Below are 16,859 nucleotides of genomic sequence, written 5' to 3'. Positions count from 1 at the left end.
GCTACAACCAGGAAAACTCCTCTCCATCCCCACCCTCCCCGGAGCCCTTAAAGGGATAGAGTCTGTTTGGCCACTGTGCCTGTACTGGCTCCAGGCTTGCTAGCCCAGAGCCAGTAGTCTCTGTCCCTGACCCAGTTGCCTCAGTATGAGAGAGGCAGCCAGTGCCAGCCAGCCCTGCACCACTCCCCAGGAGCAGTCTGTAAGCTCCCAGGAGCCTGCCAGGGGCCGGAAAAGGCGGGTGCGTTCCTGGTCCAGTGCGGAGATCATGGACCTGATTGAGATTTGGGGGGAATCCTCTGACATCCATGATCTCTGCTCTAGACAGAGGAACGTGGCCATCTACAGACAGATGGCTGCCAGCCTGGCCACCAAAGGCAACATGTGAAGCCAGGAGCAGGTGTGCATGAAAATAAAGGAGCTGTGGCAGGCCTGTTCCAGGGCCACAGGGGGCAGCTCCCAACCAAGGGCAGACCCAGACCCCTGCCAGACTTGTAATTATATTTGTAAAAAATATCTGCAATGAGTTTGGGAGTAAAATTGAGAAGCTAATTGTAACCAAAATTATGATCATGTTGTTTAATTCTGTGTTCCATTTCACCAGTGACAAGTTTTAAAATCTCTTTATCTTTGATTGCTTTGGCAACAATAGCGTGAACTGCATTATTTGTAAAGCTCCTGTGTTTGTGAAAAGCAGCCTTTTGGTAAGATCATGTTTTAGCTTTTTAGAATTAACCAATTTCCATAATTATTCATGCAATGAAATTCATAAAGTAAATGTAAAAGCAGTAAGCTCCTGGCTTTTTCTGACAGAAGGAAAGTGTTTTTGTTTCTTTGTAAATGCATGTGTTCTTGGTTCTTTTGGAACTATTGCCCTTTCTTTAAAATAAATGGTTTTCTGACCTGCATAATTAAAAAAATCCAGAATGCACTAAGTTTTTTTTTTTTCAACCAAATGAGTGATGGTAGTAGAATGAGGCTGCTATCAAATACTCCCTCTTTTGGAGATGAAGTGACAACCAAGATAGTAGACAGCTAAAATGTTCATATTCTTCTAATTGTAGCAGTGAGCATCACATGAATATTGTGTAGGGTGAAGTTTTTAATACTATTATTTTCTAACAGGAAAAAGAGCTGTAGATGATTCAGTATCTTTTATTAATTTGCCTTAAGTAAAATGAAATAAGCTTTAGACATAATTCATGTTGAATAATGTAATGTAGAAATCTGGATGTCCCCACCAAAAGCATTGGTTTGGAAGAATTTTATGTTTATTTAATCAGTTTCACTAATTGGTATATTTTTCACCAATTTCTGTTATAGAAAAGCCTTGTGCATTATATTGTTCCCCTGTTGGAACGGATCAGCCAATTCTTCTATCGGAAAAGGTGATGGATGGGACTTCTTGTGGTCAGCATGGGTTAGATATCTGTGCAAATGGTAGATGCCAGGTAAAAATCATTTTTTCAGAGACAACTTTTAATATACCGTGCATGTGTGCTAATACTGGTAGAATATTGCAAAAGTAATGTCAAGAGGTGGGTCACAAATTTTATCTACATATAAAATGTAATATTTTAAATTCATTTATTACATTATGTGAAGTAGCACCTGAAGGACTGGCTGGGGTTAGGGTAAGGCAGTACAGAATTCAAATGATTAAAAACACTGAATGAGGATGAGGCAATGGATGATTGACTTTATTTTCCTGAAGAGGAACACATCTTTCAGAAGCATGGGAAACGCTGATGGCGAGTGTGCATGAGTATTTAATTCAGCCTTAACCTCCAGAAATTCAGAACTATAGCTCACGATAAACCCAGGGGCATTGATCATGTATAATGGAAGCTTAATACTACTAACTCTATGCATGCTGCTAAAACTATATGCCTTAAGTTGCCTTCAAGTTTCAATTTGTACATGGAAGTTTGTATCTCTCTAACTGCTCTTTTTTGTCTCATTTGATGTCCCTTCATCCTATGCACTTCTTTCAAGTCTCATGGGTTTCTTTTTTACTCCTTTCTAATTAATTATTGAAAATACAATCTGTGGATAGCCCTACACAACTCAGTCATTGTCTTTACTGCAATGGATAAGATCTTTGCATAGGCATCCTTTAAACTTTATGTCATATCAGGCTATACCTAGGTAAGGTAACAAAGATTTTTTTTGAAGTATTAGAGAAAGTTTTTATTCAGCACATTATAAAACCCTCTTGTAAATGGGGCAAGTTATATTTTATTGTGTAGATTTCATCTTTACCAGCTGATATGCTAATTCAAATTATTTTAATGTATATACTTTAAATATGCCTGTGTCATCTTAGTCTAGACAATGTGGTAGGGGAAATAAGCATGGGACTCCCATCTGAAAATCTTAATGTTACTTTTCTCTCTTTAATTTAAAATAAATATAATGTAGGAATGTCATAATGTATCTATCCGGTTAAGTGATTAAAGTGGATGTTTATTGGTTAATGTTACTGGATACATGCAGCCCCTACCCTCCCGCCCCCCGCTGTAGCTCTACGAATACATTTTTTAGTGGGCTATCTGGCAGGCTGGCTCAGTCCTGGCTTGTGCCGGGTTTGGCAGCTACCCCCGCTGCGGCTCTGCATTCACAGGAGCTCGGGAGCGGGCAGGCAAGCAAGCTCAGTCTGGCAACTACCCCCACTATGGCTCTGCATTAAAAGGAGCTTAGGAGCATGCCTGCTCGCCTGCTCCAAATCTCCTTCCAATGCAGAGCCACGTCGGGGGTAGCTGCCAGGACCTGGCACGAACCAGGGCTGAGCCTGCCCGCCTGCCCACTGACTCCTTTCAATGCAGAGCCGCAGTGGCTAACAATGTAACCGATACAATATTTTTTGGCTACGTGGTTACTAGATTACACACTTCTTAACATCCCTAGTATAATGGAGAAATGCAGCAACAGTCCCCATGTGCTTGAACATGAACAGATTTTTACTTCACAGTCATTTCTCTTTTTATGGAATTATTTTATTTTCTAGTTTTTCTGATTTTGCCTCGAAGATTTAGGAGAATGCATGGAAGTTTTGTTGGTTTCCTTGGGCAAGTGTACTTGTACAGCTAATTCTGATTACACGAGAATTTCTAGTCTCTTTGTGTAAGAACTACTTCCATTATTCAGTGAAATCTGGTTTTTGTTATCACATTAGCAATGGAATTTATGAATCGAAAAAAGCATAGCAGATTAATTTGTGAAGTGCTAGCATAAATGTTTCTTGGTTTAAGCTAAATATTTGTGTTGATAAACCTTCAATAAAACATCAGTAAGGGTTAAATTTCCAAGTATATAAAACAAGTTCCAGGCACTCATATTTCTTCTAATGCAGTAAACTAGCACAGTAAATGATTTGGCATCAGATTGCACCTGGCCCTTATATGGGTGGTATATAAAGAGGAACCCAAAGAAGCTTCCTCATTTGCAGTCAATGTAAGTGCCACATAAAGCTACTAATCCTGTGATCAGGTAAACATAGAGATTGTGCTGTCCCTAGCACTTTCAGGAGTGCACAGTGCCACAAAAGGGAAAGGGCACAGTGCCACAAAAGGACAAGGAGGGGGCTGGGACATGGCTCCACCTATATACATGAGCCAACAGAACTGGCCAGCCACATAAGTGGGGCTAGGGCTTGTTAATAAGCTGCTTGTACCTTCCAAATGAGGTGGGATTTGATAGCATCTTTCGACTACCTGAAAGGGATTCCAAAAACAATGGAGCTAGGCTGTTCTCAATAGTAGTAGATGACAGAAAAAGAAGCAGTGGTTTCAAGTTGCAGTGGGGGAAGTCTAAACTGGATGTTAAGGAAAACTAGTAGGGTGGTGAAGAACTGGAATGGATTACCTAAGGAGGTGGTGGAATCTCTATGCTGAGAGTTTTTTAAGACCAGGCTTGACAAAGGCCAAGTTGGGATGATTTAGTGGGGGTTGATCCTGCTTTTAGCAGGGGATTGGACTAGATGATCTCCTGAGGTCTCTTTACCCCTAATCGCTGATTCTACGTTTCCAAAGGGGAAGGCAAGTGATACCTTGTGATGTTTTCCCTGTGTTGGGACAGTTATGCACCGGTCTAAAATGCACAATCCAACCCTTATTTACAAGGATACTTTTATTTTTCTCCACAGAAATTTGGCTGTGATGGAATATTAGGATCTCTGGCACGCGAGGATCATTGTGGTGTCTGCAATGGTAATGGAAAATCATGCAAAGTTATTAAAGGCGATTTTAACCATACCAGAGGAGCAGGTATATATGGTTATATTTTATGTAACAAAACATGAATTGTTTTGATGAAAAGGGGTGTCAAATGCTTCATTTTTCTTTAACAGTTAGTTGCCTACATTCAGAGAGGTGAGGAAGACAATAACTGATAGTTGTTTGATGATGATTTGCAATAGTTGAGATCTGAGCAGAGAATTGACATGAACATTTTCTAATGAAGAAATTTGTAAAATGATGCTCTGTTATGTATTTATTAATTTATAATAGAGCAAGAATTATCTGATTTGTATTGGCTTCAGCTGTATAAAATAATGTATTCCCTCAGTATCAAGCACACTCTTTCATAAAAGAAGCTGTTTTTGACAGATTGAAACAAATATTTAGTAAATACTACTTCAGATTTTTTACACACAGTACCTGCATTTGTTTACTGTTCTTGAGAATAAATGCTTACACAGATTACATCATCCACATCAAGGTCTTTAAACCAGAGGAAATAAAGAATATTAAGGAAAAATATTCAAAGAAAATTTCTTATACAATGTCATAGAATGAGTATAAAATTATTATTAATAATATAATAAATCTGAATTACATTTTTGAAGTATTTTTGCAGCTAAAGCCCTGATTTTACTCTCGTGTTACTCTTCCGATTGAAGTGAATGGTATTCCTTATGCACATAAGTTTTTTGGAGAATTGGGGCCTTAAAGCCATAAGATTGTTTTGCTGCATCTGAAGCAAACACATTTAGAATAATCTATTATCTGAACCCATTTAATAAACCATTATTTCAGCTGTGAAATGTATGTGTTTAGTTATGATTTCTGAACCTTCTAAAGAAATTTGCAAAATTTCAAGATAATGAATAGATCATTTAGCACAAGATAGGATAATGAAAACCAGACAGTATATGTTTGAAAAAAAATCAAAGGACTTCAGTGCAGTCCAGACTAAACTAAGTAGTACTTTAGAAAAGACAATTGGACACAGCCTTCAGCTGTTTGAATTTAGCACTTTCTGATGCTGAAGGTAATGTAGCTCTGGGGAAACTGAAACTCAAAGAAGTCTGAAAACTAGGAACATCTAAAAAAAGAGAGGCTAAGTTTCAGTTATAGATCAAAGTTTGAATCTACAAAGCTACAGAAAAGGTGACTGATCATATCAGTCAAAATCTGTCAACATACCTTTTATAACAGAAATAAATATCCAGATATATTGCAGGATTATAGGTAATGCAATGGAGTGGTACTAATCAACTTTTAAGCATGGCTATATGGTGGAGATAGTTTCTGACTTCAGAACCTGGAATTTAAATTGTTCAGAGAAATTTTAATGAAGTTTTAAGGATTTTTTAAAAATATAATACTAGTTTCATGTCAACTACTCAGTAATATAATTTCATGTTGCAACTACATTTATAGGTCACATGTTACTATCCATTCTATGAAGTTTGTCTAGGAGTTTTTAAAGTCTGGGTTCATAAATACAATTTTTGATTGGATATAGCTTTGCACTTATAACTAGTTTTCTACACTGCTTTTTAACCATTTTATAAAATTAAAGCAGCTGATTTGGCAACATTTTAACAAACCCAAATTTCTTATTAACTGAAAAAATAGCTTAAAAGTTTACAAAGTTATTGATAAGTACAACTGAAAGCTCAAATTATGTTGGAATAAGTATGGTTATTGAGTGTGGTTAAGGAAGAAAAGAGACCCTGAATGCACATTCTATGTATGTTTTATTATTTTTTTAAAAGTGGAACATGAAAATTATACATGCCATATAACGTTGGAATTCTATCATGGGCTTCAGGATCCCATAATGATAGAGCCCTCAGTTTGTCTTGAGCCATCTTCATCTGTGTGGTTTCTGCCCCCCATAACTTCTTGAAGGAATAGCTATTTTATTATGTCATGTTCAGTTGGCTGTACATCATTGTACACATAAACACAGATAATTGTATGTACACATTGTGTTTTCAATGTTTCAGAACTGTTAATGGGACTGTCAAGAAACCTAGCTGACCCATCTCCTTATCTCATGTCATGGAGAGAAAATAAGCATTGTGCAATTTATCATTGAAGTATTTTTATTCATTTGGGAGTGCCATTTAAACACACAAAGGAATATATTTTCTCCTTATTTATGAGCCTGATTCCATGAGATGTAGAGTATCCATAATTCCCAGACAATGTAGGAAAATACTCACTTTAAAATAAGGCTCATGCAAAAGTAATAACTTGCTGGCCAATGAAATCAATGAGAACTCAGCAGCTTTGATATTTTGGCTGTATATGGGCATCTCTCATGGCAGTCATTTGCAATGACTGTGGAACATACCCTTTACATTACCTTATTTTTGCACTTTCAGAGTGAAAGTTTATCTTGTAAAGGCTGTTTATGACAGGGCTTACTGGAAATGCAATGTAATATTAGATTAAAAATAAAAATAGAATAGATTAAAAACAAAAAATGCAAAATCTGCTGTTTCATAGTTTTGTATTTGACTCATGACATTTGATCTCATGCTTAGGCTATGTGGAAGCTTTGGTGATACCTGCAGGAGCAAGAAGAATCAAAGTCGTGGAAGAAAAACCAGCTCACAGCTACTTAGGTATAGTTAATTTCATTTCCTGTTTGTACCCACAGCAAAAAAATACCATATTGCTGGTATGCATGACTAGTATGGTAGAAATGAAGCAAACAGGATTTGAAAAGAAAGCGAATTCTGTGGAAAGACACTTTAAAGGAGCTTTGCCTCAGGGAAATGACAATTGTGTGTATGCTTTTTAATAGATTCCTGAAAAAATTACAATTGTTGCTGTTCTGTTTTGTGTTTAATTTAAACCGAGAAACAGAACCAGTAAGAATGAATAGTGCAATAAAATGAAAAGTCCCTGGTTTGATCTTTGTATCAGCATAATGAACCTTTTAAAAGGAAAGGTTTTAAATGATTAATCTCACTATTTTCATGGAAAATAAAACAAAATTAAAATAATAAATCTTAATAATAGCAGCTCCTGAGTTCAAAGGTTTGATTTTAAGTTATCGTTATAGCTGCTCCTGCTCTGTTAAGGTATCTTAAAGGTTCATTATTGTATAAATGCACTGATGACTTTTTTTGTGTGAAATTATGTCTGCTCATACAACAGAATCTCAAACTGATAACTTCAGTTTTAGTGGTAAATTTTCACGTGTTTTTGTCCATGAAAGAGTAATATTTATTTATTTATTTTAAATAATGCAAGTTGCAAACCAAAAATACCTTAGATATTTAGTAATATCTGTGCAGGAATGGATGTTTCTTTTCCAACTAGAGTGTATTTACTTTCTCAGTGTGTATTTTATATGAACCATTCAGCTTCATCGTCTAATTTATCTAATCTTGTGTAAGCTTATGATAGCACACACTAATAATTAGGGACAAGGATGCTGTTCAGATTTAAGATAAAAAATTACAACACTGTTTAGCTAGCCTTTATTGCTATATTTACATTAAAGTATATATCTATTCATTTCTAATTAGCAATTAAAAGAAACACCTGTGCAATACCAAAGAGGTATGATTATTGTAAGAATGTTATATTTTCCATTCTAGTCTTTCTGCATTTTGAATTCCTTGGGCAAAATTCTGCACTAACCCTCTTAAGTTGCTCAGGCTGGAGGAGTAACAGCTAAGCAGAAGCTCCAGAAACTATTACAGCTAAGCAAGCAGGGACAAGAAGCAATTACAACACTCCTTGCTGCTTCCCTACCTCAAAAGCCTGCTATTGATTGCAACACCCAAAGAAAAATTCCCCTTGCTCCCTTGCTCTTTGACCTTTCCCCTATGCCCAAAGCTAAGTGAAAATCACAGAAGTTTTCAGCTTTAATGGTCAGGACTCCGGTACAATTGTATCCACCTATCCCCTCTGGAACTGTTTTCTCTGCCAACATTTTCTTGTGGGAAGTGGAAGTTCGCACCCTATGTACAAATAGGGAATAGGGACATAGGCCCATATTTATTAAGGTATTGACAATGCAATGCAAACTGACTCAGAAGCATAAATATCATTTTCAAAAAGGATGTAGGTATTTAGGTGCAAAAATGTTATTGACAGTAGATGGAATTTAGGCTATGTCTGCACTTAAAATGCTACCATGATAGGAGGGCTTCTTTCCTCTCCATAGAATATTTACCTCCCTGAAAGGGAGTAGATTCATTGACAGAAGCATCCCATTTACATAGTGCTGTCTACACCAGGATCGAGATAGGCATGGCTACATTGCTTAGGGCGACCCCTGAGCTGTGTAGCTGGGTTGATGTAACTTTTTAGTATCGAGCAGCCCATATGCTCACTGAGTCTAGAATCACCTAAATAGCTGTAAAAATCTGGGCCATACCCTCCTGAGATACCCTGGTCCAAAACAGAATAATTGGGGCTTGAAAGTGAACTCTATGCTTCCACTTGACTTAGAGGAATCAAACTCTTTTGCAAGAAGTACTCCAGCGCCTCTAACCAATACTTTAGTTAAGTTCAACAGGAAGTATATAACTTTTACATGTTACTACATAATGTCACAAAGTATCAGAAGGGGCTCCTTAGACATGATACAAGTCTTTGGAACTGAATTCCTTATCATGGTTTGTTGCTAGTTCTTAATCATTTGACATGTTACTTCTGCTTTTTTTTAAGAATGTAACAAAACAACTCAGCCTCATTGAGGTCCAGCTAATGTTTTATGTGAAAAGCATTTCACCTATTTTTAATTACTGAGGAGCAGGAAAAAGTTTTGAACAATATTGTTCAAGTGAAAATCATGTTCTTTCTCAATTGAGGAATTTCCTTTTAACTTTCCTTAAGTTCCTTGTTTTCAACTGTGATGAGAGCAGTTTAAGAGCTTGACAGAATGAAATAGAATTCCAAAGATTGAGACCAAGCATGAAAACATTCAGCTCAAAAAGATCATTTTGCAGAAAACTTGATGACTAAAAAATGGCAGTTTTAATGCACATTGTTGTCTCCTTGTCTGTACTCTGCATTCCCTATCACAAATCCAATAAAAATTAACTATTCTCTTGTGTTTCTGTTTTTTAGTTTTATAAGTTTCTTTGTGCTATTTTTACAATGTTGAATGCTTTAGTCTCTTAATTTCTGGCCCTAACAACAAAGTGTGTCAACTTTACATATTCAGGTCCAATTTTTCAGAAAATAGCCTCTAATTTTGAGTTCATAGATACTGTAGACAGGCATGCACTCTAGCTGCAAACACATCCACTTCCAAGCCACAGGTCAAGATAAAACTAGGTTCTACACAGACTTAGAAAAGTTACAGAATCTTTGTTACCTGCTAAAGATCCATATGCTAGCTTGTCAGCCCTAAATATAACATTTCCTGCAAAACTGAAATCCAACTAATTTAAAACTAAAATGCAGTATTCAAGAAGGAATTTGAGATTTCTATCTGAGTAGGTTTACATATGTATTATTTCTCATCATGTTAAACTGTTTCCATAAGATTTGATTAATTTTCTCTTCTTTACAATCTATACCACAAGAACAAGTTAGAAGTTCAGTGTTTCATGTATTGGCTGAATTGTTGTGCACAAATGCTGTACTTAGTCCTTTCCTCAATTTTCAAATTTAACTGACTGGTATTACACTTATCTTTTGTTTAAAAAACTCATTAATTGGAGGTAAAAAGGCTGTTTACAGCATGTTTTCATAAAGAGTATATTAGACTTTTACAGTAAAAATTTCATTTCTGTGATATTGTTATATAACGACATTGCTGTAATAATGTAATAAGAATGGATAATGGAATATAACTGAAGAATTGTTTTTTTTTATAGTCTGACTATAATCTTCTTACCTTCTGATATCCTGCTAAACAGATGTTAGAAGGAAAAATATATGGTTATTTTATTTTGTAGCACAGAAGTGGATTACTTGTGACTTCTCAGATACAGAGTCAACGTCTTTCAAAGACGTTAACCTTTTGGAGTCCTGAGAATTTATTGCTACACACATTTCTAATTACTAGTTACATTTTGAGGCGTATAAGACATAATTGTGCTACACGTGGTTTCGATTATGGAATATGCTTCCTGGGGGAAAAAAAATCTGTCATATGGTCCTTGTATGTAGCCTGTGAAAGCACACACAGTTTTAAGGATCATCTCTGACAATGCTTTTAAATCTTATGGGCTAAATCCTTAACTTGTTTAAATGTATCTCACCTGAAGTCAGTTTACATCAGTAAAGGATCTGGTCTTTATCAACAAGAATGTGTACAGTTTTGCTTAATTGTTTAAATCCCTCCCACTTCTCCATGCTTAAAGGTTCATATAATATGGTAAACATTGGAGTTAATTTTATGTCAGTACAAAATAATAATATGTTCTTTAATATAAGAACATAAGAACAGCCATACTGGGTCAGACCAATGGTCTAGCAAGCACAGTATCCTACCTGCTGACAGTGGCCAATACCAGATGCCCCAGAGGGAGGGAGGGAACGCAACAGGTAATCCTCATGTGATCCCTCCCCTGCCACCCATTTCCACACAAACAGAGGCTAGAGACACCATTCCTACCCATCCTGGCTAACAGCCATTGATGGACCTAACCTCCACAAATCTATCTAGCTCTTTTTTGAACCCTGTTAAAGTCCTAGCCTTCACCACATCCTCTGGCAAGGAGTTCCAGAGGTTGACTGTGCCCTAAGTGAAGAAAAACTCCTTTTGTTTGTTTTAAACCTGCTACCTATTAATTTCATTTGGTGACCCCTAGTTCTTACATTGTGGGAATAAGTAAATAACTTTTCCTTATTCACTTTTTCCACACCTGTCATGATTTTACAGACCTCTATTATACCGCCCCTTAGTCTCCTTTTTTTCTAAATTCTAAAGACTGGGAGATAGCTAATGTGACGCCAATATTTAAAAAGGGCTCTAGAGGTGATCCTGGCAATTACGCACTGGTAAATCTAACGTCAGTACCTGGCAAGTTAGTTGAAACTATAGTTGAAACCAAGACTTTTTAATCTCTCTTCATATGGGACCCATTCCAAACCCCTAATCATTTTTGTTACCCTTTTCTGAACCTTTTACAATGCCAGTCTATCTTTTTTTGAGATGAGGTGACCACATCTGTGTGCAGTATTCAAGATGTGGTCATACTGTGGTTTTATATAGAGGCAATAAGATATTCTCTGTCTAATTCTTTATCCCTTTTTAAATGATTCCTAACATTTTATTTGCTTTTTTGACTGCTGCTGCACACTGAGTGGATGTTTTCAGAGAATTATCCACAATGACTCCAAGATCTCTCTCTTGAGTAGTTGTACCCAAATTAGTCCCCATCATATTGTATGTATAGTTGGAATTATTTTTTCCAATGTGCATTATTTTACATTTATCAACATTAAATTTCATTTGCCATTTTGTTGTCTAATCACTTAGTTTGATTAGTGATAGAAATGTAGCCGTGTTAGTCTGGTGTAGCTGAAGCAAAATGCAGGACAATGTAGCACTTTAAAGACTAACAAGATGGTTTATTAGATGATGAGCTTTCGTGGGCCAGACCCACTTCCTCAGATCAAATAGTGGAAGAAAATAGTCACAGCCATATATACCAAAGGATACAATTAAAAAAAATGAACACAACGCATTTGAGTATATATTTAACTTAATCACATGCTTTAGTCCTACTGATTCAATTAGATGTAAGCATATGCTTTGCTGAATAGTGATGGTCTCTTGAATTGATGTGTAGGCCAATTTTTGGGCTGAAGTAATTTAGGCTATGAGTGGAATTTACTGAAATTAAGAGGAGTTGCTTAATTCTTTAACCTTATTATCTGCAGAAACTGTTGAGAGAGAATACACGTAGACTGTTTTATATAAGCAGGCCTGCCAGTGCATGGCGGGAAGGGGAGAAGGAGGGAAGTTATCCTGGGGCCTGGTGATTCAAAAGAGGCAGCAGTGGCCAGAGACCAGGCCCTTTGAATTACCACCACAGTGCTACATGATGGACTCGGAGCAACTCTCAGAGCTGCCATGGGGCAAGGAAGTGCACTGTGTGGCATGCTGCAAGTAGTGCTGAGGTCTGGCGGGCTCTACCCCTCCTCTTCCACCCGAGACCCCACCCCTTCTGTCTGAGGCCCACGACCCTTTCAGGAGTATCCCTCCCTCTTTGCCCAGGGACCCAGCAAGTCTGTTAGCTCCCCTGTATATAAGTTAGTTAAAGTTATATCAGCCACAAAAATTCCAACACCTGTCATCCTCGGTTTCATTTTACAGTAACCTTTATGACCTTGGCATAGGTCGTTTCCTGGTGATTAATGACTTGTTGAAGTTAACTGCCTGACATGCCATCATCTCCTTCCTATCCATCAGAAATCCTAAGGAAATGCCCAGTGCTCTTGTTGTTATTGCTTAAAAAAACAGAAAAGCCCTCCCCAAGGCTTGTTCTTCACACAGATGAATGTATATAATACTCACACACAATTCAGGATATATATTTGGAATCACATCATTTATACCAAAACAGACATTAATAAATATTGAATCACAAATATCTAAATTCTTTATTTGTATTTTAAAAGGGGAAAACAGAAGCATATTCCCTCCAGTTTTAGGAAAACTGGATGATCAATATGAACTGTCGTTTTTGTTTTCTGCACCATTCCTATTAAATATCATTACTTCCATATTATATTATTTACTCTTTATTATACTTTAATTCCACATCTTATTGGAAATATTTCTCAGGCACTTACAACTACTACCCTGCACAGTTTTTTAATAAATATTTTATTATTAGAATATGTGATTTTGTGAGCACGGTTAATATGTTTTTACAATTCTTCATTTGGGAAAGAGAGATTCTCTTTTTGACACTGTGCATTCTGCCAAATACCTAATCAAAATATTACAAAGAGGTTGTGTGGTCTTGATAACCATTCTTCTTTGATTTCCTTATGTTCAAAACAGTGGCTTGAAATAAATTTGAAATAAAGTTGAAGCCGCTAACAGGAGAATTTCCTACAGAGACATATCATCAAAGTTCACCGTCAATTATTTGTGAGATTATAGGAATTTTGGATCATTCAACTTATAATATCTCTCTATAAAAGTAATATAATATCATAAATTACTTCACACAAAGATATTTATCAATTAAATTGTGACATTCATTATTTACCATTAGCAGAGTACAGAATATATTACTTTTAACATCTTTGTATGTCCCGTTGTTGGATAATGAAAAATTGAAAAATGGGGTTGGTAAAGTATGTTTAAATAGAAATAATACTTACATTGTTACATTAGAATAGAACCTAGATCTTCTGATGCTTAGTCTTAAGCTTTAATCACAGGAATTCCTTCCTTTCAGTCAAATTCTGCAGCTCAAGTATGGGCCCACAAAATGTGACAAGAATGCAAAAAGAAGCAGCATGGTTCTTTTTCAAGGGAAGTCTATTCAGGGTTTTGTACCCTCTGCCCACCTCATGTGCCTTACATAGAATGTTTTGGAGAAGGGACGGGGTACGCCAGGTGGATTTACATTTATGTTACTAGATTGATTGATTATTTATTTATTTATTTAGAACAGCAGTCAAACCCCCTCTCTTCTAGGGTGGATTGGGTACTAAATCTGAAGAGCCTGTTACAGTCATATGGCTGCATAGAAACTCCGTTTTTGATCAGGGAGAGGAATTCCATTCCAGTTTACTTTCTCAGACCTTGCAGACCTCCCCAGTTTATAGCCCACTTACTTCGGTTGTGATCCGGGGAAAGGATTTGGCTCTTACTGTCAACTACTAAATGGAACTTAATAAACTTTAAATTGTTGAATTGTTAAACCTAAAAGGCCAATTTTTGAAACTTATAAAAATCACTGGATATTTTTAGTTCAGGAATATTTTACAGCATTAGTGGATTTTATAGTTTTGCTATTTACTGTACAATGCTGTAGTGGCACACATTATTGGTGGATAATGCAATTGAATTCCTGCCAGTCGATAGTCCTATTGCCATTGTTTCCCATAGAAACATAACATAACAGTATAAATATAAATAGGAGAAAAGTTGATCATCAGGAATGATTCATATTAATGTACAACTCTAAAAGAAATGCTGGGTACAAACTAAGCTTGTTGAGGTTCTTTCACATAATTCTGAAGCCAAACATCCAATTTCAATGGGGAATGTGTAGAACTTCTTACCTACAAGAATACTTTGAGTATACTTTACTTCACATGACTGTTCAAGAGCCTGATTCTTTCATGAATTTCAGACTCTTCGCTGGAGGAAAATAATACTGAATTCATGTATCAAAAATGATGCAAAATCATTTAAACCTGGGTCCTTGAAATGTATCTCATTTGGTATAATTAGGCTGAAAGGGGGAAAGAACTCTCCCTAAAATTTTATTCCTAACTTAAAACATCAAATTATGTCTGTTTATAGGAGTCATTTTAAAAAACCTCAGAAATATAGTGCATAAATTTAGCTTGTCTGGGACAACTGCAGTATTTCCACATTTTCAGTTAGTAAACAATACAGTCTACTAGTTAATGCAAAGGATTTGAAAGCACTGAAGCATTCCATTTGTCTCCCTTATTCCTTAGGTCCTGTCTGTTCATGAAAATTACCTTATTGGGGGCAAAGAACTTGAATAGACCATACTAGCCTGTGTTTTCATCAAATTACTGAATCGTGCTACAGGCCTTCAGTCCTTGTAATCAGGCCAATAAAGCTGTCCTAACTTTAGAAGAATCCAAGTAATGGTAGACACATGTTTTTTGTCATGTTTTCTTGCCAGAAAATGAATCTAGAATGTGCAGTTGTTGAAGTTTATTTATGCAGGTTGTGAATGACCAATAGCTTCGTGAATTAGATCCGGTGATTCCACCAACTTGTAAAATTATACTGAGAGCACAATATGAAGATACCACAAGCCCCCAACCCTGTGTTATTACTTTAAAGTTCTTTCATATCCTTTTCTAATATTTCCATAGCTCTTCGAGATGCTGGAAAACAGTCCATTAATAGTGACTGGAAGATAGAACATTCAGGAACATTCAATATTGCTGGGACTACTGTCCATTATGTTCGGAGAGGTCTCTGGGAGAAAATCTCTGCCAAAGGTCCCACAACATCACCTTTACATCTTTTGGTATGATAATATAGATTAAGTTTTTCCTGTTTTATATAATAAATCATGGTGGTGAGGTTGGTATTTTATGTTCCTGGAATTTTTTAGAAATCAAAATAGCATGGCCATTTCTCCTAATCTGGAATAGCTAGAAGCCATAATGGAGATGAATTATTTTGTATGGCAAACATTAAAGGAGACTTCACATTAGAGAAGCAGTGGGTTGTGGCAATCACCTACTGAAATGAAAGAGATGTGACGTTTATAGTAATGGTGATAGAACTAGAAGAGAGAGTTTTGTGATTCTCAGGGTGATTATGGGACAATAATGAACATTTTAAAATCCTCCAGATTAAAGAATCTGAGGAATTATCTCCCTCCAAAAATAAAATATAAACCTTATAACCTCACTGTCTTCTAAAGTAACATCATCTAGTAATCTTTCATAAGAATCCTGAAGTTGTAAATTCATCTTTTACCACACAGTTAGCTAGAATCAGATCTTATTTGATCACATCTACTCACCATTCTAGTGGGACAGAAGTTTTCAAAATGTTTGTCTGTGACCATGAAATACAAATTTGTGAGGCAAATTTCTAAAAATCACCTTCATTCAATGATCCAGAATAAGCTACATTATACTTCTGCTATAGATTCTTTCTTTATTACTATTGCAGATAACATACTAAAGTTTTCCTGGAATCATAAACATGAACACATCTCTAGATTAACTAAGACACATCTTCCTTTTTGAGAAAGGATTTAGGCCAAATTTTAATGGTTTGTAAGTAGTAATAACTTCATATTGACCGTATTGTGTCTTCGTCCGTTGCAGCGCTGTTAGTGAAAATCCTTATAGTAAAAATTAAACACATTTGGAGAAAAAAATGTTATGGTTTTTAAGTGGCAATACATTGAATAGTGAGTTAACAGTACATTTGCTTTAAAATGATCAGTTTCTAAACTATCCAATGACCCCTTCTTACTGAAAATTCTAATCTGAGAAAGTCAGCCTGAATTTTTGGTCATATCCTACTGAGTGTTGTGCATATCCCTTTATTTATTCTGCTTAAATACCCTGTCCTTCCCTTTCTATAGATTACAGCAGCATAAAATTTATACTCAAGCAGACTATGATGGGTTCCTCTAAGACCAAATGCAGATCTGTACCAGCAAAGAAAGTGCACATGAGCAGTTGCCTCCTTGGTTCATAATTTGACTTCAGCAATGTTTGTCAGAAATGAATCTCCATTCTGCGTATGTTGCAGGTGCTGCTTTTTCATGATCAGAATTACGGTCTGCATTATGAATACACTATTCCACTGGACCCTCTTCCTGAGAATCAGAGCTCAAAAGCCCCCGAACCTCTTTTTATGTGGACACACTCAGGTTGGGAGGACTGCGATGCTGTATGCGGAGGAGGTAAATTATTTTTACAGCTATAATATATATTGTATATTCTTGGATTACTATT

At 36.2% G+C, this 16,859-nt stretch overlaps 1 protein-coding gene across 1 annotated transcript in view; it reads left to right on the top strand.

Annotated features, from left to right (window-relative positions):
* Window positions 1-16,859, top strand: part of ADAMTS19 (ADAM metallopeptidase with thrombospondin type 1 motif 19) — a 222,558-nt gene that overhangs the window by 165,985 nt on the left and 39,714 nt on the right. The window contains exons 14-18 of the mRNA XM_014577964.3: window positions 1,321-1,448; window positions 4,142-4,262; window positions 6,776-6,856; window positions 15,249-15,406; window positions 16,654-16,807. Of these exons, the coding sequence (XP_014433450.3) occupies window positions 1,321-1,448; window positions 4,142-4,262; window positions 6,776-6,856; window positions 15,249-15,406; window positions 16,654-16,807 (642 nt within the window). The remainder of the gene's footprint in view (window positions 1-1,320; window positions 1,449-4,141; window positions 4,263-6,775; window positions 6,857-15,248; window positions 15,407-16,653; window positions 16,808-16,859) is intronic.

Source organism: Pelodiscus sinensis, chromosome 6 (genome assembly GCF_052426305.1).
Source record: "Pelodiscus sinensis isolate ZL-2025 chromosome 6, ASM5242630v1, whole genome shotgun sequence".
Lineage (NCBI taxonomy): Eukaryota > Metazoa > Chordata > Testudines > Trionychidae > Pelodiscus > Pelodiscus sinensis.
This window is presented reverse-complemented; position numbering and strand designations above follow the sequence as displayed.